The sequence below is a fragment of the Xiphophorus hellerii genome, chromosome 12 (genome assembly GCF_003331165.1).
Source record: "Xiphophorus hellerii strain 12219 chromosome 12, Xiphophorus_hellerii-4.1, whole genome shotgun sequence".
NCBI lineage: Eukaryota > Metazoa > Chordata > Actinopteri > Cyprinodontiformes > Poeciliidae > Xiphophorus > Xiphophorus hellerii.
In genome coordinates this window covers 2,716,235-2,742,213 of record NC_045683.1, presented here as the reverse complement: position 1 = coordinate 2,742,213, position 25,979 = coordinate 2,716,235, and the positions used below count along the sequence as shown (strand labels likewise).

The 25,979-nt window shown below is 37.8% G+C and overlaps 1 protein-coding gene across 2 annotated transcripts in view; it reads right to left on the bottom strand.

The window, feature by feature from the left end:
* Positions 1-25,979, bottom strand: part of adamts3 (ADAM metallopeptidase with thrombospondin type 1 motif, 3) — a 157,264-nt gene that overhangs the window by 89,335 nt on the left and 41,950 nt on the right. For both annotated transcript variants that reach the window (XM_032578401.1, XM_032578402.1), the window contains exon 5: positions 4,285-4,475. In XM_032578401.1, coding sequence (XP_032434292.1) covers positions 4,285-4,475 — 191 coding nt within the window. The remainder of the gene's footprint in view (positions 1-4,284; positions 4,476-25,979) is intronic.

Genomic DNA, 25,979 nt, shown 5'->3' with positions numbered 1-25,979 from the left:
GAGCAAAAATGTTTCAGGAACTCCTGATTACTCATGAAACTTCTTAAAAAATGTCGACTGTGTGCGCTGACATTAGCGTTAGTGGCTCTGCTGCTGCTACATGTTTAGCATTGAGATTTTAGGCTTGAATAGCTTTGTTAATATGCCAATTACTTTTAGCGCAACTTGAACACAACAATAGTCTTTCCCAGCAATCAATCAGGTCATTTTGAAAGCAAAAATTAACGGCCAGTGGGCCAGAGAAGCAGCTTAGTTGTCCATTGTTGTTGTTTGTGGATATTGATTGTGCATCAGATTTACGGCTGTACCAGAAACAGAAAAAAAATACAAAGGTTCCGGTCAGAACTTTTCTATGTAAAAAAAAAAAAGAAAAAAAAAAAGGGATTAAAGTTAATGAATGAAAGCCGGTGTTACTAATTACTTATAAACAACATGGATAACAAACATCATAGCAGACATGTGAGGGAGAAAGATGTGGAGAAGTTTCGGTCAGGTTCTGCGTTTCAATCCAATGGAGGGCGTATGACAGCTGCAAACCCAAACTGACTGGCCGGATAATGAGAGCATTAGTCAGAGAAGCAACCAAGATGCCCACTAAACTAAAACCATCTTCTTTTATTAGATGAAGCAACGACTGAAAACTCCAAGTGAGTCACTCATAACACAAAGATTGGAAATGTGTAATAATTAATGTTTCTGCCATGCCTGAACCTCTTTCATGTTTTCAGGTGCCCATTCAATTCACCTAATCAGTTTTATTCAGCCCACCTGTGCCATGCCTAATTATCTCTCCCTACTTCTGCGCTCTCTCCATCTCGACCTCCCTGTCAGATTATCAACCGTATTTTCCGGTGGAAATCCAGAATCTCTTTCATTGCTCTCATGATTTTTGTGTTTGACCTGTTCATGTGCTGGGTTTACTCCCTCCTTGGCCCCCAAAACACTTCCTCCTCATGGATTCAAGCAACTCCCCTGAGTTTTCCGCTGCCAGGCCTCAGTAACGTCGTCACAACTGCAGCTTCCTGGATCACAACACGTCACTCAAAGTTTGTGATTCTGGCTAAATCAGGTTCACATTAGTAATGGATGTTTCAAGTAACCAAAACGTCCAGATGATCCTCAACCAGAGGCATCATTCATGTTACTACAAGCGTTGTCAACGTTAACGCATTAATATTACATAAAGCATATTATTGGAATGGCCTACAGAGAATTACTTAGTTCACATCAATACGTTATGTGAACAACTTTTCTGCAACAGCAACAATAGTGGAACGTTTTCAATGTTTTAAACTGTAAGAATGAATCTCAAACGCTTTCGTCTCATAGCATCTTGTTTGTTTAAATTGTATTTTTCTGTTATAAAACTGACTTTTAAACGTATTAATAACTTTGTCCCAGAAGTGATTAGTCAGACGATTTCAAAGCCACCCACAGCAGGAGTCCTAACAAGCAGCGCTTTAAATAGAGACGGGCAATTCAGTGACATTAAAAACATGACTTCAATAATCATCTTTCTCATTTTAAGGACCCCAGATTTGGAAAAGTAATAAAAAGTTAATGAAATGTTAGAGCTTGTACTTCTAATGTGAAAAAATGTCTCAAACAGAGAATTATGTGAACGCTGAAACACTTCACACTGCTCAGTAACTTTTAGACAGTTTTTATTTTCTTTCTTCACTGAAGTTTGTTTTAAAGCACTAAATAACTTTCTGTGTACTTGCAGGTTAACTTTGTGTTTGCACTGAAGTTTCATTTTACCATTTGTTTTAAATTGGTTTAGATTGTTTTGTTATGTCTGACTTTCCAACTGTGAATGATGTGGTCAGTAACAAAAAGTCACATTTACAGTTGGATATAAGCGCAAATATCTGAAAAACTGCAAATATTTGTAAGTTAGCTTCACAAAATCAGTGATTGTGATTAAAATAAAATCCAAAAAACAATCACGATATCCTAGAAGGACTGATCAGTGGTAAAAGATGTTCAATGAAGAATTTACTGAATGCAGAGACAGCTGGTTATTTAGTTTGTTTATGGGTTTTATCAATGCTTTCTGGAACAACCGGCCTTTTGACAACATCCACGATGTTGATGTGGCCCAAAATGAAACTGAGCTTCACACCCCTGCCTTAGAACAATGCTCAAGTCTTTAGCATTTTTGGATAAAGTCATTAAGAGCCACAATGGACGGTCTAAAGGGCCACATTCAGCTCCGGAGTTGCAGGTTGAGAACCCCTGATCTAGACATAGTGTCATTTTTCCTTTCAGCTCAGATGCATAATGACTGTAAGATAAAAATAAGTTAAACTTTTAGATGACGAAGCTTAGTGAAAACACGGAGGTGGAGAACTCTGGAGAAGAACTCTGGCGGCATCAGGAGCGCGGAGGCTGACGTGTGTCAGGCCTGATGCTGCGTCTGACAGTGATGCTGCTCAAAGTGCCTCAGCGTCTGAAGCATCAGCCAGTGACATGGACACTCAGGACTGCAGCCTGCTACGCCCTGCATGAACCACTGCACTGCCTTTCATACTGCATTCATCAATCAATCAATCAGATTTTATTTGTATAGCACATTTCAGCAGCAAGGCATTTCAAAGTGCTTTACATCATATCAAACACAGAAACACAATGCAACATAACCAGAGTAAATACAGAATTTAGTTTTGAAATTATGATTTTAAGTATATTTTTCTTTATGATGGAAAATAAAACTACCCACACAAGGCACTGGATAATAAATCAATAACAATATATATCGCAATAGACGTGATCAATATGAATAGACAATACATCTGAGAATATTCAATATTCAATAGAATATTCACTGAACTCTGATCTAGAACCGCACAGCATTATGGGAAATGTAGGCAGAGGAAAGGCTTCTGTCTAATCAAGTTTGGCGGCATCAACTAACTCACTCACTCTTGGTAATCTAGCAACTCACTCAATATCTGGTTACCTAGCAACAGCCTGTTGAGTAGCTTGCGCAGCAGCAGTTTCAGGTTTCTCCTCTCTGCTTTGTAACTGCTTAGAAATAAACGGTGTGAAGAGGAAACTGTGGATAGAACAGGAAAAGCCTCACTACCAGTTATTCAGGTATTCAAAACAAAAAACTAATCAATAACTATTGGTACTGACTGATCTGAAATGCTTATGTTGTGATAGGTTTGGGTCAATACTGAAATACTTAACAACTGAATAGCGACTCCAGTCTGCTAAACTGGTGAGCTAACCTTCGCCGCGTGGGACAGTTTGTCTCGATTCAGCCTCATTGGAGGGTAATCCAGGTCATCCCAATGCATTTCAACTGGATTCAAGTCCATACTTTGACTAAGCCACAGCAAAACCCTGATTTTGTTTTTTGGAGGAAAAGAAAAAAGGGGGGGGCCCTGATGTGCTTTGGATTATTGTCCTGCTGCACAACCTAAACTAAATGCAGATAAAGGTCATGACCTCCTGACTGGAGATTCCCATCCAGAATCTCCAGGACCGACCCATACCAGTCTAAAAGGTTTTTGAGGATCTACAAGATGTTCTTTGGCAACTCTGAATATTGCTGAATATGTTCTCCTACATGCATCTCCATTACCTCCATGGCATTGTTGCATCGAAGTGATAAAGTACCTAATCATTTTCCTCCATCTGAACTCTGAACTCTGTTAATTTATTCATTTTTCTTTAAACTTTCTGTGCTGTCATGTTTACTTCCTTCCTATAAATTAGATATAGAGCTGTTCTGTGGTTTTAACTTGGAAAGATATGCAAAAAGCCTAAATCCATCTTTTCAAAGTCTGTTTTTAGGTTGTTAATCCATCTTTTAAAACTTCATCCTGTGTATTAGGCACCTCAACATTAGAGTTCACATACTTTACACCTTTTGGTTCATTTTATGAATTTAGCAAGGACTCGAATATGAAAATCATCAGTAAGCATTGTGATCTTCTGCAGTTTAATGTCTGTCAGTATTACCAGGATAGGCATTGTTTTAATAACATTGTGTTTTATTTCCTTCCATCCTGAGGAACAGGTTGGGGTTTAAGGCCCATCGCTGCGTTTCCTTTGAATAGATGCAGCTGGATTTAATCCTGGTCCTTTAAAGCTGCCTGAGGGAAACTTTAACTATAGTACAAAAATAAAATCCAGCTTCCATGGTTGGTACTAAATATAGTTTTTAGGAAACAAGGACTTCCAAAGTATTTCTGATATCATAACATCTTTCGTTCACGTTTCTTCCAATCCAAAAATGGTGAATTATATTGATTTGAAATAAAAAAGACTTACGATGTTCATCAGAGTCAGGAGGTAATTCTGCACATGCTCCTTGCCATGAAAGCGAACCACCGAGTCGTCGACTCCCAGCAGGATTTCGATGTTGTAGTCGTTTTCTCCGGCGTCGCGGCGGCGGCGGCGGACCGTCTGGTTCACCTGCTGCGTCAGTGAGTCCAGCGTCCCGGCGACGCCCAGCTCTGGTTCTGCACAACGAAAAAAACAAACTGAAGATTCAAACAGCTGCCGGTTCAGACAAAATCTACAAACAGAACAAATTTTTTAATACTTGCTTGAAAACCACATTTAAGTCTTAAATTCTTCTTAACCCTTAGGTTCTATGTTGAACTTAAATTACATTTTTCAGATTCAAATTTGAAAAATAGAGTAGGAATAATCATTTTATTTACATTTTATTTTTAAAAAGATATGTTTAGTATTTATGCACACTGCAAAAACACAGAATCTTACCAAGTATTTTTTATCTAGTTTCTATTACAAATATTTCATTACACTTGAAATAAGACAAAACTAACTTAGAGGCAACTCTTCAGCAAATAATATGAGTTGTTTTATGTCGATAATTTCTTGATATTGATGAAAAAGTTCTTGTTCTATTAGCAAATTATTTCTGATTGTCTTGTTATAAGTGAAATAAGCAGCAGCCAACAGCATGTCAAATATCATTGTTTAGTTTTGTGCGTTATTTTATTTAAAACAGGAACAATGTGCAAAGAAAAAAAAACATAAATAAAATATTCTTTGCATCAGGTTTGGCTTAAAGCAGTTTCCATCTGTAGTCTGTGAGCAGGTGAGTTAAAGAAGCAGTTTAATATCACAAAACAATCATTGAAAGTCCATACATATCCTATATAGAATCATAGAATTATAAACTTCTGCTCTGTAGTCATTAATGTCAAGATTTCCGTTTTTATTTCATGCTGGTTTTCTAACAGTTGTTGAGGGAGAAAGTTTAAGACTTTGTGGGAGTTTGTTCCAGTTTGTGACGCCTTAGAGTGGGAAGGCTGTTTGTGCATTCAAGTATTTCATCATCCAGAGCTGCATTTTATTTCAAATATTTCAGATGCGCTCCGAGGTAATCCATGAATACTGAACAGTAAATAGGTGGGACTCCACTGTAAGTCAAAATAAAACAATCTACCGACTGATGAATGACATCTAAAAGCATTTTTTTAATATTTACCTCAAAACCAAAACCTTTTCACATAATCAGAGGAGAACTCCTGTATCCATCTGACTGTATATTCGTTCCTCCAGCGTTTCACTGCATCTGCCTCCTGTACTTATTATTCAGGACTGGCTGCCCTGTAGCCTCGACTTTCTGAGTTGTTGACTAAATAGCAACAACTGCAGCGCTTACGGCCCTGAAAACCACCGATCAGACTTAAACCTCGACTTTCTGAGAGAATAAAGGAAATGTGACACTGCTGAGCGTTCTGATACAACTCACGTCCGCATAACAAAGGCCGGCGTGACGTACTGCCGGGAACAGAGATGACAAACAGTTCACGGTTATTGTGCGAGGCGTCTTTACAGTTCACAGATCCTCCTCTGAGGTTTCATGACAGAAAAATACCATCCGACTTCAAAGCAAGCTTCTCCCTGGAATCCAGATGAAGACGGACTGAACTGTCTGACTTGACAGAACTGAAGCCAATCTGCAGCCAGAACAGACCATCAGAACTGATAAGGCTTTGGTTTTGATGGATGGACCGCCGGTTCTTAACTTTACCCCAAATATTTCTTGGCCGTTCACTCGGACGGCGTAATATCTCTGGAAAACTAATGAGAGGCGATGTGGATAAGAAAGCCTTTATTCCGTCTCCTCAAGAAAGCTGAAGACTCTCCTTTGGAGATCTGACGCAGCGGCCATAACGTCAAAAAAATTCAACTTTCTATAACAATATCTAAAATAAAAATCCTTCTTTTGGGCATCAGCCGTCTGACTGGATATTGCAGAAGAGAGCTGCAGGCCCAAAACCTGTGGAGATAAGCTTGGCCGCAATTTAAAGAAATCATGGCGATGCGTTTAAGTGCTTGGTTTGAAGGTGGGAGATCACAGAAAGGCTTTCATTAAGTTTGCTGCTGGTTTTGTCTGGTTTCAACCACAGGAGTTTTACTGCTGTTACTTTACTATAATATAAAACTGATGTTAAATATAAAAGGATACTCTGGGAAATCTAAGTGTTTCTGAAAGTAACTCATTAGTTCACTTACATCTAATACATGTCAGAAATTCAATCGTATCACTTTATTCTTGTCTGCTTTGTTGCTAACAGTTATGTTTAAGCCTTTACAGTATTTTTAGGTCATATTTTATTAACTTATTTAATTGAGTAAATTTTTTAATTGCTTGCTTTGTTTCTGTATTTGTAGTTTTTGTTGTCTTATCAAAAAAGTCTCTCTTGTAAATGTGATCTTTGATTTAAATTAGAAAATCTCTTTAAAAACAATAAATATTTCTATCTTGCCAGCGTTGACCTTCACTGCACCGTTTCTTAAACATCAGTCGGTTTCTATGAAACGTGTCATTTAAAATGTTTTGTATGTTTTATTGCAGCCAGGTAATGCGATTCCATTTAATTCAGTTTATAATATGGAGCCAATTTACAACAAATGCCTTCAGGCACTTTGCAGAAAAAAAATCATTTCAGTTCAGTAACAAATACAATTCAATTGATCCAGTTATCATAAAGTTCAGTTCATTATTCTGAATAGTTTAAAAAGTTTTCTATGAAAGGAAACCCAGCGGACTGAGTCATTTTCTGTGTTTCCATTACAAATGTGTCCAAAACTTTGTCAATATTCCACTAATGTTGAAAAAACCCACAATTTCCCAATTGTAGTTCTTACATAAAATAATAAACGCAATTAAAATCACATGAATACGTTTTTTCACACGACATCTCACTAAGAAACATGTTTCTACATCAACCTCCTATCACTTCCTGTCGTCTTGTTTGTTATCTCTGCCAGTAGAATCATCCGGTTGTTGATCATGTGACTCGTGATGTGAAAAGTGTTTACTTCTTTTGATACAACCAAAACAAAAACAAACCAAAAAAAACAGCTCAACCTCGCACAAAAATCTTTTTATTGAAAAACGTGACTTTTTTCTAAATCAATTTGTTTCCATTAAGCAAATCTATTTTTGCAATTAAAATTTGCTAAACTTTTAGTTCAGTGGAAACACAGTAACTGACTTATAGCAATCAGAGACAGAAGACAGTCAACTTTACAACAATCCCTCATTCTGAGCATGAATGTGGCGACAATGGAGAAGAAAAATTCCCCTTTAACAGGAAGAAACCTCCAGCAGAACCAGAACCGGGCTCAGTATTAACGGCCATCTGCAGCAACCAACTGGAGACAGTGCAATTAGGAAAATAACAGCTAATGTAAAATAAACAATAAAGAAACGAAAACTGACAATTTTAGGTTAACTACCTAAAATAAACTGCTCCAAACCTTCAAAAGCGTAGAATTAGGCTGAATAGATCTGCCTTTGCGGATCAGGCTTGATACAGATGTTAATATCAGGTCGGTGCATCTCCAGTAGAAAGAGATGCTGCATTAATAAACCATTTGGTGCTGCTATTTTCAGATTCCATCTGACAACATTCCTGCATATGAACTCCAATATTAAACCGAAAATAGCAAAACTGTGTTACTGATGTTAAGCCACAAATTTCATAGCAGCATGAATTCATTTTTGACATAAAGCAGAAGCAGAAACATTTTCCTTCAGCAGGCAGAAATCTGGACCCACAGCAGCGAAGTGGACCAGACATGAAACCAAATATGGAGTTTATGTCAGTTTATGAAGACCACTCAGCAAACAAACCAGAGTCGGTAAACAAAGGTCACATGACCTACAATGACCTCGTGTGTTCAAGAATATGCTTATTCAGCAGGGTTAGAAACGAGGCTGGTTGCAGCAGCACGTCTAAACCAGAGGAGAGCCGAGGACCCAAACATTTTACTTCAGCAAAAGCAGAACCACTTCAACATATTTTTACTCAAGTAAAAGTAAAAAAGTTGCCAAGAAATTACTACAGTAAGATTACAAAAGTATTTGGTAAAATGTCTACTCAAGTACTGAGTAACTGATCAAATTATCAATCATTTAATATTTAAAAATTACATCGTCAGACAGACCAAAATATAAGGGTAAGTGGAAATTTTGATATTTTAAGGATGAAAATAGTTTATATAAATTTAAAAAATTAGAAACATTTTCCAAATCAGCTTCTATCAATAAAAAATGTATGAAACTTTAACAAAAGCTGCAGGTGTGTGTCTGCGTCTGGTGAAGTTTTGGTTAAAACATGTTTGTTTTTCATTCAGTGGGTAGAAAAATCAAGAAACTTTACTCAAGAGTGGAAATACTTCATAATTAAATTATTCAAGTAAAAGGAAGAAGTACAGGATAGCAAAAATACCCTGAAGTACTTTTTTTTTTTTTAAAAGTTACTCAAGTAAATGTAACTGAGTAAATGTAACTAGTTACATGTTTTGCTACTAGTTTTTTGCCAGTGATTGAGTGGAGAGGGAGCCTGGATAAATAGGAAGAGACGGCTGCCACCTCAGTGCGGCGCGGCTCCCACAGAGTGGGGATTGTGGAGCGCATTCCTCCGCTCTGCCGCTCTGGTCATGACTCGGGCATTCTTGTCGTCCTGCTGCTGAGTAAACAGGCTTTTCTGAGGTCCACTACTTCAAACGCACAGGTTCTCCTCAGCAGCGCTCCTGTTGCCGCCGCCTCGCCGCGCCACGCCCGGCAGACCCGACCCCGGCCTGCAACCCGCTCCCATGGGAACCCGGCTGCAGCGGCCAGCGCCGGCCCACAGCGGGGCAAGGTGGCTGCAAGCTACCGCAGGCTAAAAATGGACCAGAGGCCGGCCGGCGCCTCAAGTGGAAATCTACTCTGACTGCTGTGACGGAGTTAATACACACTGGATTAACTCATTAATCTGTAACGTTCATACCTAAAGTTAATTGATCTTATCGATAATTAATTGTTAAGCCATCAGATTGTTCAACACCAATAATCCCCCCACTTAGACTGTCTGAAAATGCTAAGTTACATATATTTAGAAATATATTATTATTAATATTTTATTGATTTATTTTCTGTGTGCTCCAAGCAATAACATGTCGTTGCCGATTTCACTGTTGTGTTTTTGTGCAACGACAATAAAATAAGTTTAAGTCGAAGTGGCCACGATAATTTGAACATTTTGGCCTAAATTTATTGCAATTTGTCAAATTATTAGAAATATTGCTGTTTGTGATATGCAAAAGACTTAAAATTACGTCAAGATTTATATATCTTTTGTTATATTTTTCTCCCCATTTTTTCACCTGCTGGGTTGATGGTGCGGTTTGGTCCGTCCTCTACTGGAATCTCCAGAGTAAAACCCAGGAAGGCTAACTTTAAAAACCCAGGAAGGCTAACTTTAAAAACCCAGGAAGGCTAACTTTAAAAACCCAGGAAGGCTAACTTTAAAAACCCAGGAAGGCTAACTTTAAAAACCCAGGAAGGCTAACTTTAAAAACCCAGGAAGGCTAACTTTAAAAACCCAGGAAGGCTAACTTTAAAAACCCAGGAAGGCTAACTTTAAAAACACAGGAAGGCTAACTTTAAAAACCCAGGAAGGCTAACTTTAAAAACCCAGGAAGGCTAACTTTAAAAACACAGGAAGGCTAACTTTAAAAACACAGGAAGGCTAACTTTAAAAACACAGGAAGGCTAACTTTAAAAACACAGGAAGGCTAACTTTACCAGAGTTGTTGGTTCTCATGTTGTTTTTTAGACAACGATACACATTTCTTCTTGTGATTTATACATTCCCATCTACTTCAACGCACTCCGGATCAAATCGAAACGGCTCAATGACGTTATTAATCTGTTCTGGTCAGCTCTGCACAGAGCTAGCATATGTCATTTACCCATAATGCATTGCAGCCTAAAGCACCTTGATGTCGTCAGTGTGACAATCTTTCATTTAAATTTATAAAAACCAAACAGTCTGCAGAATTTCTACTGTATTGTTTTTACATCTAAAATATATTTTGTGAAATAAATATGTATAAATCATAACAAAAAGGAACCTCTTAGTTTGCTAAATAGAAAAATAAAAGAATGGAATATGTGAAACACACAGAAGAGTGTTGTTGTCAGAATGCTAAAACTTCACTCCATGAAGTCAAAATCAACGTTATCAGCGTATTTTTTTACATAACGTTATAATTTTTCTGCCTTATTGCATTTTTTCCTTCGTACCACATCAGCAATTTTTGGTTGATAATCGTTTCTATTCCGTCATGCAGCTCAGTTGTATGAACGCTATTCAGGTGAAACTTTAGACGCATAAAGTCACTTTGTATCCCACACCAGACTCTGTTCCTATTCTGGTATAGCTCTGCCATCTTTTTTTCTGTATCAACTGGCTCTCCTTAAAGACCAGTGGCGCCTTCTGCTGGATGAAGGCTAAACTACAACACTGAAATGAGGGGCATAAGTTTCAGCAAACAGCTAGCTTACCAAAGGATTGTGTTTAAAAATAATAATGGATGAGTAGCTTAAGAGCGGGTCACTCAAAATAATGTGAATAATAATGTGATCGGAGGAATTCATGTCTTCATGTCTTCAGGAACATTTTTCAGTTTCTCGGGTTGAACTGAACTTTTATTGTTTTTAGAACATGATGTTGTGTGACTGCAGGGCAATTTCACATCCGGTGGTCTGTGAGTGTTTGTTAAACGGGTTAAGTGGTCCTGGAAAAGTTTGAGAAACACTGGTCTAGACATATGTTATTAATTGATTGGAACTCATTTTAATCTACTATACCATTAATCAGCAATTAACTGTTTGCATCCCTAATTCATTCTTTGCTCCAGAGCCCCATTAGACATGTAGGTATGTCAACAGATGAGTATTCTTCTTTTTACACTATAAAATTTAGGCCAAAGTCTAACCCTGTGTGGACGCAGAAAATAAATATATTTCTAATCATAAATGTTATTCGGTCTGACAGGAAACTAACAAAACATTCTCATTATTTGGACGGCATCCCAAATTTTCAACAACCCCAAGCAGCATGTTACATTAAAACGTGGGCCGTAATCCTTTTATCTGTTCTGTGTGAAGCAGCGCTGGGCTGCAGGATTTGACCCATTTACTGCCGCCATGTCTGGGAATCACTCAAATAGCCTCACCAAGAATTAGCATGAAATCTACGCTAAGCTGGGAGTTATTCATCTCTTGTGGCAAAACTAGTAAGGCTTTAAACAAAGTGGCTCACAAAGATCAAGTTACCTTTGTCTGCAGCAAAAAGCTAATTTCAAACTGTGGAAACAAAATCTACAAACCCACAAAACATCTGGTTGTTATTGTTAAAAAATGCAATCATGCAACTCTTTTTGACCTTTTCATCTCGCATTTCTACAGAAGTGTACAGTATCACATTAAAACATGACAAAAGTAATAATTATTTTGTACATACATAATAATTTCAACCAGTAGGCGGCATATAATGCATAACGAGGGTGAGTGCAATGGCTAACAGGAGTTGCTTTCCCAAATCCAGCCAAAATATATTTTTATGAGGCCCTCTGGACTCCAGAGTGAAGCGTAAATAGGACCATTGTGCTAAAATATTATTTAACAGTCAAATCAAACTGTTTTTCTCTGCCTAAAGCTAAACTACATGCCTTCTGCTATTTTTTGGTGATTTTGCGATTGCAAAAATTCACACAAAATCAAGAGATCCCTGCACTTTTTTGCACTAACGCGTAATTGTTTGATTAAAACTGAGTCTGTTGCAAATTTTCCATTAAAAAAAGCTCAAAAAATGGGTTTACCTGATTGCTATCCCCCACCAGCAGGCGGCAGTATTTCTTACTTCTACTACACAACTGCCTCAGCCTAATGTGGGGTTAAAGTCTGTGATCAATGAGAAGAGTATCAAAAAGTCACGTTTACCATTATGCACAAGCATAAATAATGCAAAATTATTTGTACATATTTTTAAAGTAACACAAATCAGTGATTTCGATTGCATAAAAAAACAGCAAAATCCTGAAGGGAATGGTCAATGTGAAAAGATGTTCAATATTATTTCATTTTAGGAAGTACATATAAGATTCAAACTAATATATCTTGCTGAAAAGTTACCAGTAAGTTAGTTTTGTACTATTTTAAAGTCACTAAGATATTTGCACTAGAAACTAGACCAGAAATACTTTTTTAAGAGTTTGTGTTTTTGAGGTTTAATGATTATAAGTTAATGCAAAGTCCTCAGACAGATTTAACTACTAAACATAAACAGTTCTTGTCATCTTTGAGGATCCAAAATATTCTCAATTTAGACTTAACTAAAATGTCATTGGCTTCATCTTAAAGATATTAAATTAAACTGGATTTAAGCATAATGTAAACACTGAAAAACAAGAATGTAAACAAGAGAAAACTGAATTTGGACGAGTTTCTATTAAACTGCGCCGGATATATGAAGTTTCTTTTTGCATCCAAAAAATGGCATTTTAACAGGGGTGTGTAAACTATCTCTCCACTGCAAATCCTTCCAAAATAAACTTTACTATAAGCAATTACTGATTTATTCCCAGTCCTTTGTAGTGATTTCGTACTCGGTGACTCAAAGTGGAAAAGCTCCAAAGAGAAACGAGGGTGAAACATCAGAGCAGTCAGAACGGCTTTCACTCAACAGTGGAGTTAGACCAATGAGTCAGAGCCACTAAATCATCACAACGCTGTCATGTTTCAGCGCATTTCCAGTTCATCAGCGTTAGCCTCTCATTCCCTGAACGCGGATGGTTGGAAACAGCTTCAGGTGGGATTCATGGACTGTGAAAAGGTCAGGATCGCCAAACGCTGACATTCAAAGGAGAAGACGTCTGATCAAAACATTCGACATGTGTCACAAATCCAACATGTCAAGAAATTGTCCAGCCACATTTTTTTCAGATCACTTCCTATATTTAGCTAAGTTTCATAAATTAAATGAAAGCTGATTTAGGTGCAGCAAAGTCGGTTTTTCAGTGAAAGTCTCTGGATGAACGAGGTTCTAAATTTGATAAAAAACCTGGCTATAAAAAGATGAATACTTTGTGTTAACATTTTCCATTGTAAAAAAGTAATTTAGGAAATAACATTACAAATAAAAAGCCTCCGTTGGGGGCCGGACAAAATCAGTTCAGCGAACACAAATTGCCCCCGGGCCGCACTTTGGACACCCTTGCATTACAACGTCTCTGTAAACTAAAGCTTTGGCTTCCAAGTAGGAAAGACAAAGTTTCTTTAGTGAAAAAGTTTTAAAATCATACACTGCATCTCTCACAAAAACAAAAGTGCCCTTTTAAGAGCCACTTTGTGTTTTTTATCCCCCTTATGAGACTAGCAACCCGATAAATGAGCAATTAACTCACCAGGTATAAAAGACGTAGCAAATATAAACCATACCAGAAGCTATTGTCTTGTTTCTACACCAAGATCCTCCAAGCCTGCAGGTGATTTAATGCAGGCAATTTACTGCGTCACATAAGGGAATTTAACTTCCTATTGCACATAAAACCAAGAATAATTACCCTGGATTTTATGACCGAGGCTAACGCTTTGTCCGTTTCTCTTTTCTCATTTCTCAATAGAGATGAAAATGGGTGCTGACGGGACCAACAATGCAGCCTAATTACCAGCAGCGCACCACAAGAGGACAAATAGATGCTGGACGAAGCAGCCCGCCTCTGCGCCATGCGGCGCTGCGGTTCGGCGCTGCTAAGCGTTAAAAAGCTGCATGTGTGTCTACGTGCTTTCTCTGTGGCCCACCTGCGCTTTTAAATCACTAAACAGGCTCCTGTGAGGTTTTAGGGCATAAATTTGAAGCCAACACTCAACCTCCTACTGGGAATTATATTAAAGTAGAGCTAATGATTCCTAGCTCTTGGTTTCCTTAGCTAACAAAATCAGTTATGGGACTTTCACTGCAAAGGTAAAAGGCAGTTTGATTCCGAGCAGGAGGGTTCCCTTTAATCTAATGCAAATCTTAGTTTAATTATCTGGAAAGTTCATATTTCCTCTGATTTTTAAAGTAAAACATATAAAAGTTTTATATGAATTTTATTTTTAGTAATCCACGACTTTCTGTTTGCCTGAGGGAATAAACACGCTTTGACACCAGTGTTGTCAAACATAAGCCATCCTTTGATAAAGTCGATACTAAAAAAATTTATTATTTAGATACTCTTTGCATCAAAGTATATGAAAACTAACTTCATTTACCCACATTTTTGCACTTCTTTCAACAGTAGTTCTGCAAAAACAGACACTCAGTTCCTGACCTCCTGCTAGCCACTCAGCTCTTCAAAGAGGTAAAAGTTTTAAAATCTGCTAACATGAAAAGTACAAGAAAGAAAAACATGAGACCCTGTTTAGCTGATGAGTTAAATGACAGCACTGCTTGGAGATACATTTTCCATGAGGCAGGCACACAGGAAAAAACAAATGTTACATTTTGACACAAGCTAGCTGCGCTAACATTACAAGCTAACACAATGACATTCAATGTTAGAGAGCAACTTAAAAAGTTCAGCAAAACTCCTGTATCTGCAGCAATAAATACTTTAGCCAAGAAGCAAGAATATGCTGAGAAAAATACAGACAGAATGTGAGTACAAAAACAAATTCAATTTAACTTTATGAAATAACTTTAGAACTAATGCTTCACCTTAACTATTACCACATAAATCCAATTGAGTAGAAGGTCTAATTTATCCAAAAAGCACCAGTGGAAATGTTAGCTATATTTTACTGTTATTTTAGGGATCGACAACGGAGTCAAGGACAAGAAAAGCATTAAAATTATATTTACATCAAAGTTTGATGAGCAGCAGTGCAGGACGACTGTGAGACTGTCACATGTTGCTGAAGTCTAACAACACAAATACAGTAGCTAGATTTGTTGCTAGTAAAGTTTTTTTTTTTAAATAGTTGCTATAGGATTCTGGAAAGTTGGTAAGTGCCAGAAAGATTAAGCTTTGCTGCTGAATACATTTACATGGCACAGAAATGCAATCACAATTATCTTAAAACACAATTAACTTTAGCATACAGTGATCAAATTTATTTGCATAAACATAAAGCTGACAAGCAAAAAGAAGCAAACGGTGTTGAATTAAAGTTTGAGACCTTCATGAAGGAGATCAACATTTGATCCAGGTACCATCTTTATTTTAAGTTTTTGCATTACAACAAGGCAACACTATTAAATTAGATATTTTTTCTAAATGAGGGCTAAATTTTTCCTGAGGGAGTCTTCCCAAAGGATCAATAAAGTACAAGTCTAAGTCTAAGTCTAAATTGTTTCATGTTTTTGTTTTTAATGAGAGCACAAATATCTGTATCAAAAACAGTATTGAGTTTATCTTCATAAAATATAAAAATAGCAGTTTGTGTAAACTTGCCTGTCTACAGTCAGAGCCAGAATTTAAATATAATACTGGAATGCAGCAGCAAACATTTCAGAGTGAAAATTAAAGGAAACTTTCATTTTAAGGGTTCCTACCAGGGGTACCAGTAAATGGGGAGGAAGTGAGATTAACACTTTACTAAAAATAAAAAGACTCAAAGGAAATATGTGAATATGTGGACTGTAGAGAAAAACATTACTCCTCATCAGTTGGAATTTACAGCTGCAGATTCAAGCTTAGTTTATAATTATCGCTCATATTTATAGATGTCTGTTGGAAACTCTCAAATGTTTGCTAAAGCTGCATTTCCTTAATTCTTTGCACTCCAGTTGGCATGAGGAGGAGAATCAAAGTGAGGAACTGAATGTGTAAAAAGAGAAGATAGGATAAGGGGAGAGAAGTGATGCAACTCAGCGGTAAGAGCAGCTCTACATCTTTCAACCAGGAAGTTTACCGATGGCATCAGGTGAGCGAAAACAAGAAAAGGCCTCAGAGTCAATTTAACCTCACAGGAGACGAGTATAAAGCAAAGTACAGAGCGGAGGCTAACTGGGTCAAAGCTTCGCTCTGTGATCAGGGATTTCAAATATCAGGGTAAAAAGAAGCCAGAGACTGCAGATATGAACTGTATCGGATATTAAATATGGCCTGGTGAAAACACCAGAAACCAGGAAGATTTCTAAGAATCCAGGAACAATAAAAACTGGGCAGTTTTTTTCTGTGTCTTTATGATTCTCAGCAGCAGCACAAAATATTAGGCAGGAAGCTTCAAGGTTAATAATTTTTCAAAATCTTCTTAAGTGTTGTCTGATTAGTTTTTCATTTAATGCTTCCCTGTCAGGAATAACGCTTTGTGATTGGAAAAGGGCAACGATAATGATGAGTGTTATTTTAAGCAAGCAAAGACAATCAGTGAAGAACATCACATTTAAAGAAATACAGTAAAATCTGAACAATTCATCTCAGTCCATAGGAAATTATTCCTCAAACACTAAAAGCAGATCAATGGTTAAGTTCACTGATGTAACAGAATTGAAATGTTGAAAAAATACAAATCATTCTCTTGATTAGTAGATAATATTTAAATTAATAAGACATCAAGAGAATTTTTTTTATTTGTATTTATATTAAAATAATTAAGGAAGGTTTAATGAGTGCTAAATTAACGCCTGATTAAATTGTGGTAAATAAGTAAAATACCATGAATCCATGAGCAGAGAAATTGTTTGTAGATGCTAGATCTTAAATTGTATTTTTTATAGATTTTTATATTCAGAAATGGTTGAAAGTAACCCTTGCATTGCTGCTAGAGGAGTTGGAGTTTGATTGTCCAGTCCAGAGATGTTCTTTGGATCAGAAATGCCGATTTTTGTGCTTAATCACACTTAAGATAAATCTTACATAAAACATAAAAATAAAGCAGATGATCACTTTCTCCTTTACTTCATAATTCCCTCCAAGTAAAATCTCAAACCTCTTCTTCAAACTGGTTGAATTTTAAAAGATGTTTTGTTTTTTTTGTTCTATCTGGGCACTGATGAAGAAAATTATTTAAAACATGAAGCTTTGTCTCTGTGTCTAAGCCGTCAGTCGAAGTTAATTCAAACTTTGATCTAAAAATTATGTGAGAACTTTAAAATGACTGGAACATTAGAAACTGTGACAATGATCCTGTCAGACTTCTGGCTCTTTAATTCAGGCTAAAACTTTACAGATTCACTTTCAGAACACATGAAATATGAAGGCGGCCAACCACTGCGTACAGTCTCTGTTTTAATAAATAAACTATTTTCTTTTACTCGTGATTGCCTGAGGACGAGTTTTCTGTGTGCAACCTGCAAAGTTAACTCTGCTGGTGAGACTCTTCACTTCTGCACCTCGATTCACGGTGGAGGAAAAAAATGAAGGTGAATTCGGTTTAGTGCATACAGCAACAGGAACCCTTAATATTTGGGTTTTCTTTCTTTTTTTTGTCCTCACACCTACGTCACTCAGATAAAGACAACATGAGTAAATTCAAAAAGTACTTTTAATCAGAAATGGGCAGAGAAACTAAAAATTTTACTCAAGTAAGAGTAGAGATACGTCATAATAAAATTACCCAAATAAAAATAAGCACAGTGTAGTAAAAATACCCCTACTGGGGAAGTTACACGCGTCCTCACATGGTGCTCTAAAAACAAAATCAGTAAAATCTTAAATAATATGGCGGGTTTACTTTGGGTTCCGGCCGACCAGGCTCCGACACAATGCCTGCGGGCTCAGGCAGAACTGGGTTGGATTTAAATTCATGATTTAAATTCTACACGGCAAGAATATATCTTAAGATTATCTCTATGATGAATTGGATCTTTATAAAAGCACAAAAATCAACAACCGGAACATTAAATTGTGACGGCACTTGTGATGCAAGTGCCGTCACAAAGAAAGTTTTCTGGAACAAACTTCCAGAAAACTGCAAAACATCCGAAACACTGAGTTCCTTTAAGCCCACCTGGTTAGAGTTGCTTTGAACCATGAAATATGAAACCAACGTATTTGATATGTATTGATGATTTTAACGATGGAACTTGATAAAATGTAACGTCTGATGTTGGTTTTCACAACTGTTGACTGTATGATGTGACTTTTTTGTTTTCACGATGGAAAGCATTTTAAACTGCCTTATTGCTAAAATATGTTCTACAAATAAACTTGATTGATTGATTATGCAACTGCAGCAAGCAATTAATTTTGTTTTAAGCTCCTTAAACATCTTTAACAGTGTTCTTAAGTATTGCCAAAATAAAATGCAAACAATTTGCCAGATTATTAAATAAAATGTGATTTTTAAAGGCACTCTTTAAGGTAGCCCGTTTACATTTGAATGGCTTCTCTATCTGGTGGCAGCCTGCTTATCTGTTGTTGAGCCAGGAGCCTGAGGCCGGTCAGAAGTGGCAGAAATGCAGCCTGCAGCGAACAACGCCGGGCCTTGTTTGGGTCGCTCACCTACAACATGCAGAGAAACTTAGGCTCCATTCATAACAGGCTCCAAACCCACTTTCTGGAAGAAAACTTTACTGTATTTCCTCTCAGGCAGTTCTATATATTTTCATGACCTGCATCTGTGTTGTTGTTTTTTCTGTCCAAGAACAAACAACCCAATGTCATCGCTGAACGCCGGCTGAGCAGCGAACTGCTTCCCCTTCCAAAAAACAGCTGATAACGAACCGATATAAAAGCGTGAAGTGAATAATGGCTGCCAGAGATGAAGGGAGGTGGACGTTTATGAATGGAGTCTGTTTTCACCTACACACTGGATGTTTTCTGTCCTGTTTGTTTCTGCATTAGCAGTTAGAAAACCTACACAGAATCCATGATGCCAGACTCTTAAAATAGAAACTTAAAGGTCTGGCGGAGCCTCCTCACCGCTTCCTTGAATTCCAGTTTGTCTCAGCAGTTTCCAATGCATTTAGTAAACAAACCGGAAATGCAGAGATAATATTACAGAATTACTTTTACAAGAATACATTTATCTGATGCTCATATTAGCACATAAAGTTCTGTAAAGTTTAGCTTTTTAGCCACACTTAAAAACAAACAGTTTCTAAATGAATATGTCATTTATTAAGGGAAACTAGCTGTCCATGTGTGGAATTGGCCCCATTGCTAATTCCTGAATTAACTATGATTAGCCATAATTTCTTTGGTTGAGTTTCACTTGGCAAATCCAGACCTGATTACTTCCAGACTGGACAAAAATAAAAATAAAACCCTTTTATAGAGCTTTTCTGATAAAAATGAAACAGCAATATCTCAAAAAGCAACAAGTCATCTATCAAACTTCAGGAACGGGCGTGCCATGATGGCGGAGGGGTTAGCGCGACCCACATCCAGAGGCAACGTGGCCTCGACGCGGCTGTCACGGGTTCAACTCCCGGACTCGACGACGTTTACCGCATGTCTTCCTCCCTCTCCTTTCCCCTTTCCCCCACAAAAAAACCCTTCAAGAACAGATGAGAAAGTCACAAACATCTATCAGTCTGGAAAATGTTACAAAGTCATTTTAAAAGCTCTCAGACTCCAGTAAGTCACTGTGGAAATGGAAGAGTGGAGAACCTTCACAGGAGAAGAAATTAGTCCAAAACCAGCTTGATGCTTCATCCAGGAGGTCACATAATGAACAGAGCGACATTTCAGCACTGCATGCTTCACTTTGTTAAGGTCAGAGGTCATGATTCAGAAATACCAAAGAGAAAATATCCTTCAAGAGATGGCAGATGGGAGAGATGGATTTTTATTCTCTATGGTTGAATATGGATGGGAGGCTCTCTTAAATTATTATTAGTGTTTATTTTGTGTTTAATTCTCCATCATGGCCAAACATAGCGAATCATAATAATAATTCAGACTGTGCTGGTTCTGGATGGGAATGCAATGTACTGACTGAGGAGACGAACCTGCCTGGAGAGCGTTCAGCTGCTGCTGTTGCACAACTCAAGGTCGAGTTCCTGATAACAAGCAGGGCAGGAAAAAAATACCCAAACAAACTCAGACCTGCACCGAAAATTTCACGGTTTCTTCAATGATTCCGTCTGCAGTTTCTGAGCTTTTCACTGGAGAGGCAGAAATACCTGGTTGTGTTTTCATATACTCATTGTTTCCTACGGTGGCCCAGAAGGTAAAGGATGAAAATGCAAAAGGAAAAATTCAATAACAAAAACCACAACAGAAGTTATGTGAAAAGAATCAGCACAGCTTCAGTTATTAGAGGTTTAGTGATGGACTCAGAGCTGAACCTTCAGAGTCACATAAAGTCAGTTATAAAGTTGGTCTTCTGTCACCTGAAGAACATTTCTGGGATTAAAGACCTAAAGTTTTAGCAAGATCTGGAGCAACTCATCCATGATTTATCTCTGTTATGTGAAGCACTTCAAACTCCCTCATTGATGAAACGTCTTTTATGCTAAAACAGAAGTTAGCTCAACTTCCATTGTGGTTTTTGCATTTTCATGACCCTTCTGGGACACCATAGTTTTTTGCTTGTGGGATGGCTGCAAATAAGACAAACTCAATTTATAGCTTCTGAACTTTGCAAAGTGCATTAGTTTCCAGAAATTTCCATTCTGATACCCCAAAATAAAATCTAGTGCAACCAGTTACCTTCAGAAGTCACATAGTTAGTAAATACAATCATATGTGGTTAAAATAATATATAAAAATGTTTCTTTGTGTTTATCCATCACATCAAATCTTAATGAAAAACATGAAAGTCTGTGGTTGTAAAAAATTTTGAAAAGTTAATGTATGTCTACACTGCAAAAACACAAAATATTACAAAGTATTTTTGGTCTAGTTTCCAGTCAAAATATCTTGTTACACTTGAAATAAAACTAAACTAACTTATAAGTACCTTTTCAGCAAGATGCAGCAAAAATGCCTTGTTACAAGTAAAATAAATCTACCAGTTTATCAAAACTAAGTAATTATTGTGCGTGCCGTGGTGGTGTAGCGGTTAGAGCGACCCGTATTTGGAGGCCTTCAGTCCTCGACGCGGCCGTTGCGGGTTCGACTCCCGGACCCGACGATATTTGCCGCCTGTCTTCCACCCTCTCCTTCCCCGTTTCCTGTCAGCCCACTGTCATATAAGGGACACTAGAGCCCACAAAAAGGTAAAAAAAAAACTAAGTAATTATTGACTTAAAGCAAGCTCCTACATCTTGCTGAGCAGTGAAAGGTTGGGAAGATTTTGTTTTTGCAGCTTTTAACTCATATTTTCAGTGTTTAAAACATCTGCTTTGCCTCAATCATCAATGTTTTCAGGCATAAAGTTTAAACAAAACCAGCAAAACCTCAAAATACATAACTCCACCACAGAATCCATGCCACTGGCCAGCTTCTCTGATTCCTAGTTCCTGCAGCGTTCACATTCTTACACAATGCAAAGACGTTGGCGAAGAAAACCAAAAGTGTTGCAACAGCACATTCTCCATCTTACAGATGGAGACAGTGCCGTCTGTAAAAGACAGAACGGATGTATGATCGCAACAAGGAGGAAGAATTTAAAACATCTGGTTTTCTGCTGCAGACTGGATGGAAAGAAAGAAAAAAAAAGATGCACCAGTCAGCTGCCAGAAGACTTTTGGAAAATAAACAAAGCATATTAGATGAGAGTTAAGCAAGCCTTTTTCTTTTTTTTTTAAATCAGGATGTTGCACAACACTCAAGGTCTTTTCCATCCTCCTCCAGATTCTTGGCTTTGTGTGGAGCGGCTAATTATCAGCAGGTTTAAGATGGAAAGAGCTCATCAGGCGCATGCGGGGTTCGTACTTCTGAAGACGTGATGCAACCTGGAAAATATCTGCTTAATCCGCCGGCTTGTGATGCAAACAGAGAGAGCAGATTCAGGTGGAGACGTGACTGGCATGACTGAGGAGACGAGGGGAGGAAGCGTTCAGAGACTCACACAGGAGATGCTCACAATTCACTGAGGATCTCAAAGCTGGCATCTCACACACACGCCCACACACTCCTAATGGGGTCACATAGTTGCAACTACCTGCTCACTATATCTAAGAGATGCCATCCTCACTAACAATCCAGCAAAACACCTGCTAACCTTGAATGTTTTGAAATTATAGAAATAATTTTCTGCTCCTGTCGACACACACTGAGTCGAAGCGCGGCTCGGTTTGATAGAAACTGGACTCTGATGTGTTCCTTTATGAGCTCATTGTCGAGTTGAATCATGTCTGAAGTTCAGAGCAACGTGGTTTTACATTCCCCACGGTGAGTCAGTCAGCGCAGCTAGGTGTGGATTAAGAAAAGCCATTAGCTGCTACTGAGGATTCATTTGCATTTATCAACCAGGCTCAGAACACAAGCTGTTCATTAAATGGAGCTCAGGAAAGCAAAGGCAATTAGTTTGAAATTTTAGCTGTCGTCTTGCAGAGTTTGCAGCTTTCTGGAGAAAGTGCACTCCGCTCCTACTGGCCTCTTCATCCAACCAGTAAAAACTAAAACTGACACCCAGAATTTTAGGTGTTTGCTACTGGAAACATGAAAACCTGTTTACACACAGCATTGAAGCAGTGACATTAGGCAGCTCTGGTCTTTTATGATCAGATTTCAGATATGTAACTTCTGACTCATCCATCATGCTCTATCTGCTCATCTCCTCCAACATCCAACCAATGAGAGAACGCTCTCCGTCTTCGTCTCTCTGGCATCGACTCCAGCCAGACTCTGGAAAAAAAACCTCATGTCTGAATCTGCTGGAAACAGCTGCTCAGACTCCAACATCCACCGACTTTACGACTTCGATTCAGCCTGGATGCTGTCCTGAAGCGTTCATTTTCAGAAGCCAGAGACCTCCGAAGGATTTACACAGGAACTGGTTCAATGCTTTTAAACTCTGAACTCGCTCCAGAGTCAGAGAGGAAACGTTGAACGGCTCCACAGAAGCAGAACAAATGACACAAAGATCTGGCCACAGAATGGAGTTTATGGTGCAGACGTTCATATTCAGGTGGAAATCATTCATTTCCCTTCGATGAAAAGAAACAGGAGAATTTAGGAAGTAAATCACATTCCTGTAACATTTTACTCTTCATTCCTTCCTGTATTCTTGACTAATTAAATACACCAACAAGAAAAAACGTTTTCTTCTGTTAGTAGCTAATTTAGGCACAGTAAAGTTCCTAAAAACTACATTTTTATATTTTTTTCCTGTTTGCCTGAATTGTTTCCTACACCTTAAGACACAGGTGTCAAACTGAAGGCCTGGGGCAGAACATGGCGCACCGTAGCTTTTTATGTGGCCCTCTGCACTCGGAGGGGTGTGTCTAAGTATTAATAGTATCTATCAAATCCAAGAAATTTTTACCTGCATCTGGTGAAAGTAGAAAGTAGTATAAAATATTACAGTTTGTGACCACAAAGAGTAGCTATGCAGTTCAAACAATAGCTGTACAGCAAGGAATATAAAAACGTTTTTCCTCACAGAACAGATGCAGCAGAAACTTAAATAAAAACTAAAAATAAATAAACACTATTAAATATCAGTCGCAGTACTTTCAGATATAAATCTGTCCAAAGAATCAAACTGTTGATCTTCGACAGCTTTGCAAAGAAACAATGTTTAGGATGATTATTATCACCTCAGCAGTGTAATCCTTCCTGCTTACATCTGCTTTCTTTGGCACATTTGCTACAGAAATGTGTTTTATAGGAAAACAAAAAATGTTCCTGACTGTTTTTCCTTCCAGGAGTGTCTTCAGAATCTTGTTTCTACACGCTTCAGAGGAAAAACTGCCAAAATAAAGGAGAGATCTGGAGAATTATTTGCTTAGATTCCTGTTGCATAAACAGGAGGTAGAGTTTCTCTCTGGTGTGACATGCTAACGGCACGGTTCCCACAGCTGAGGTCACCATCTCAGGATCTGAGGATCCAGTTTTCTATGCTGTAGCCTAAAGTTTTCAGACTGTTTTATCTTTGGGGTCTCAGTTTTTAACTTTCTGATGTCTGTTTAGCCAGAATAATGTCCTGAGGCTGTGAAATGAAGTCAAAAAACTGATATTTATTTTAATTTAATGCTCTGTTCACAACAAGTCATTTCTTCCACTAATGCTAGGCTTATGTGTTTGTTTTAGTTGTATTTACCCAAAATGCCCTGTGCGGTAGTCTACTTCCTACTTCTGGAGTGGTTTCCGGTCTGCTTGGTGTTCACATGCATTTAAACAGCACCAGAGTTCACTTCAACAGAACCAAGACCGAGGTTTGTAGGTGGACCAGAGTTCACTTTTTTGGTCTGATCAAGTATTCATACCTCACCAAACGAACCAGGCTTTCTAGATGAACAAACCAGAGTTTGATTACAGTGAACTAAACGGGGCTGGTGTGAATGCAGAGTTCAGTTCTTGTAGCGCAGAAGGAAACCTGATTACCTGTACAGGAAGAACAAGAGCAGGGATACAAACCAGGAACCTTGTTGCTGCAAGGTAACGACGCTAAACACAACGCTGCTCTTCAGCTCTGACTCAGATGGATGGAGAGACGAATCTGATCCTATTTGATCCATGTACAAAAGTTCAAAACACAGCATTTTTTTGGAACAAAACTGCAACATCTGTCACATTTTTCGGTTCTTAGAGAATAGTTAATATTTTTGTGCAGATTAGTGCTTAAAAATTTACCCATAAATCATTGTGGGAATAATCCACTGTACATTAAAACAATACTCTTACCTCTGACTCTGAGATTTTACAGCAAAGAAACAATCCTTCCTTTTTTGGAATATGAAAGTCTAATTTTGCTCATTTAGAAATAAAAACATGTAAATAATGTATTAATAATCCCTGATTAACTTTTCAGGTTAAAGTTGATTAAGATTAACTGGTGTGTTATAAGTCATTCAACAGGAAAAGCAATAAATTTGTAGTTTATATTAGGTTTTGATAAATTTGTGACACTGATTGAAACAAAATACAGTAAATCCAACTGGCTTGATCAAAACTCAGTCAAAGCAGCAGAGAAGGTTCTGGTGTTGAGGTGAAACATTAACCAGGTCCAGAGATTAAATCCAGATCAAAAGGCTCAAATTTATTGAGGTTTTTTTTAAGTTCTCTGGTCTTTTGACTTTGATCAAAGGATGAACTAAACTTCAACGTGCAGCTCAGATCCTGCTGCAGGTTTCTGACTTCAAACCACAACAATAACTGCTTTCAATTAACAATAAAAACAGTCGATGGGGTTCTGAGATACACGAACAAAAACATCCCAGCTTTTCTCACAACCTGCAGTTTCAAAGGTGAAATTATTCATTCAGCTGCAACACATGCAAGGAAAACACAACTAGATGGTCAGAAACTGGAGAACTTTTGGTTCGAGAACTACCAAACAGAAACAGGTCATAAGTTTTCATACAGTCAGAAAAAAGATGAATGTCATGATAATTTTATTAGCAGAATTGGCTGTTTATTTTATCTGTTGGTTTCCTGGCACATGCCCAGGTGTTTAAAACAAACAAACAGGTTTTGTAATAAATAAAACAAGCTAGCATCAAGCTAATGAAAGGACTCCAACCGCAGCAGAGTTAAAAGTTTGAGAATTATATTTAAAACTGGATGTGTGCCAGGAAACCAGTTAGTTTGATTGAACTGCATCAATTGTACCAAGAAGAACGGCTAAATGTCCAGACACTGTTATAGTAGAAGACTGAAGACTA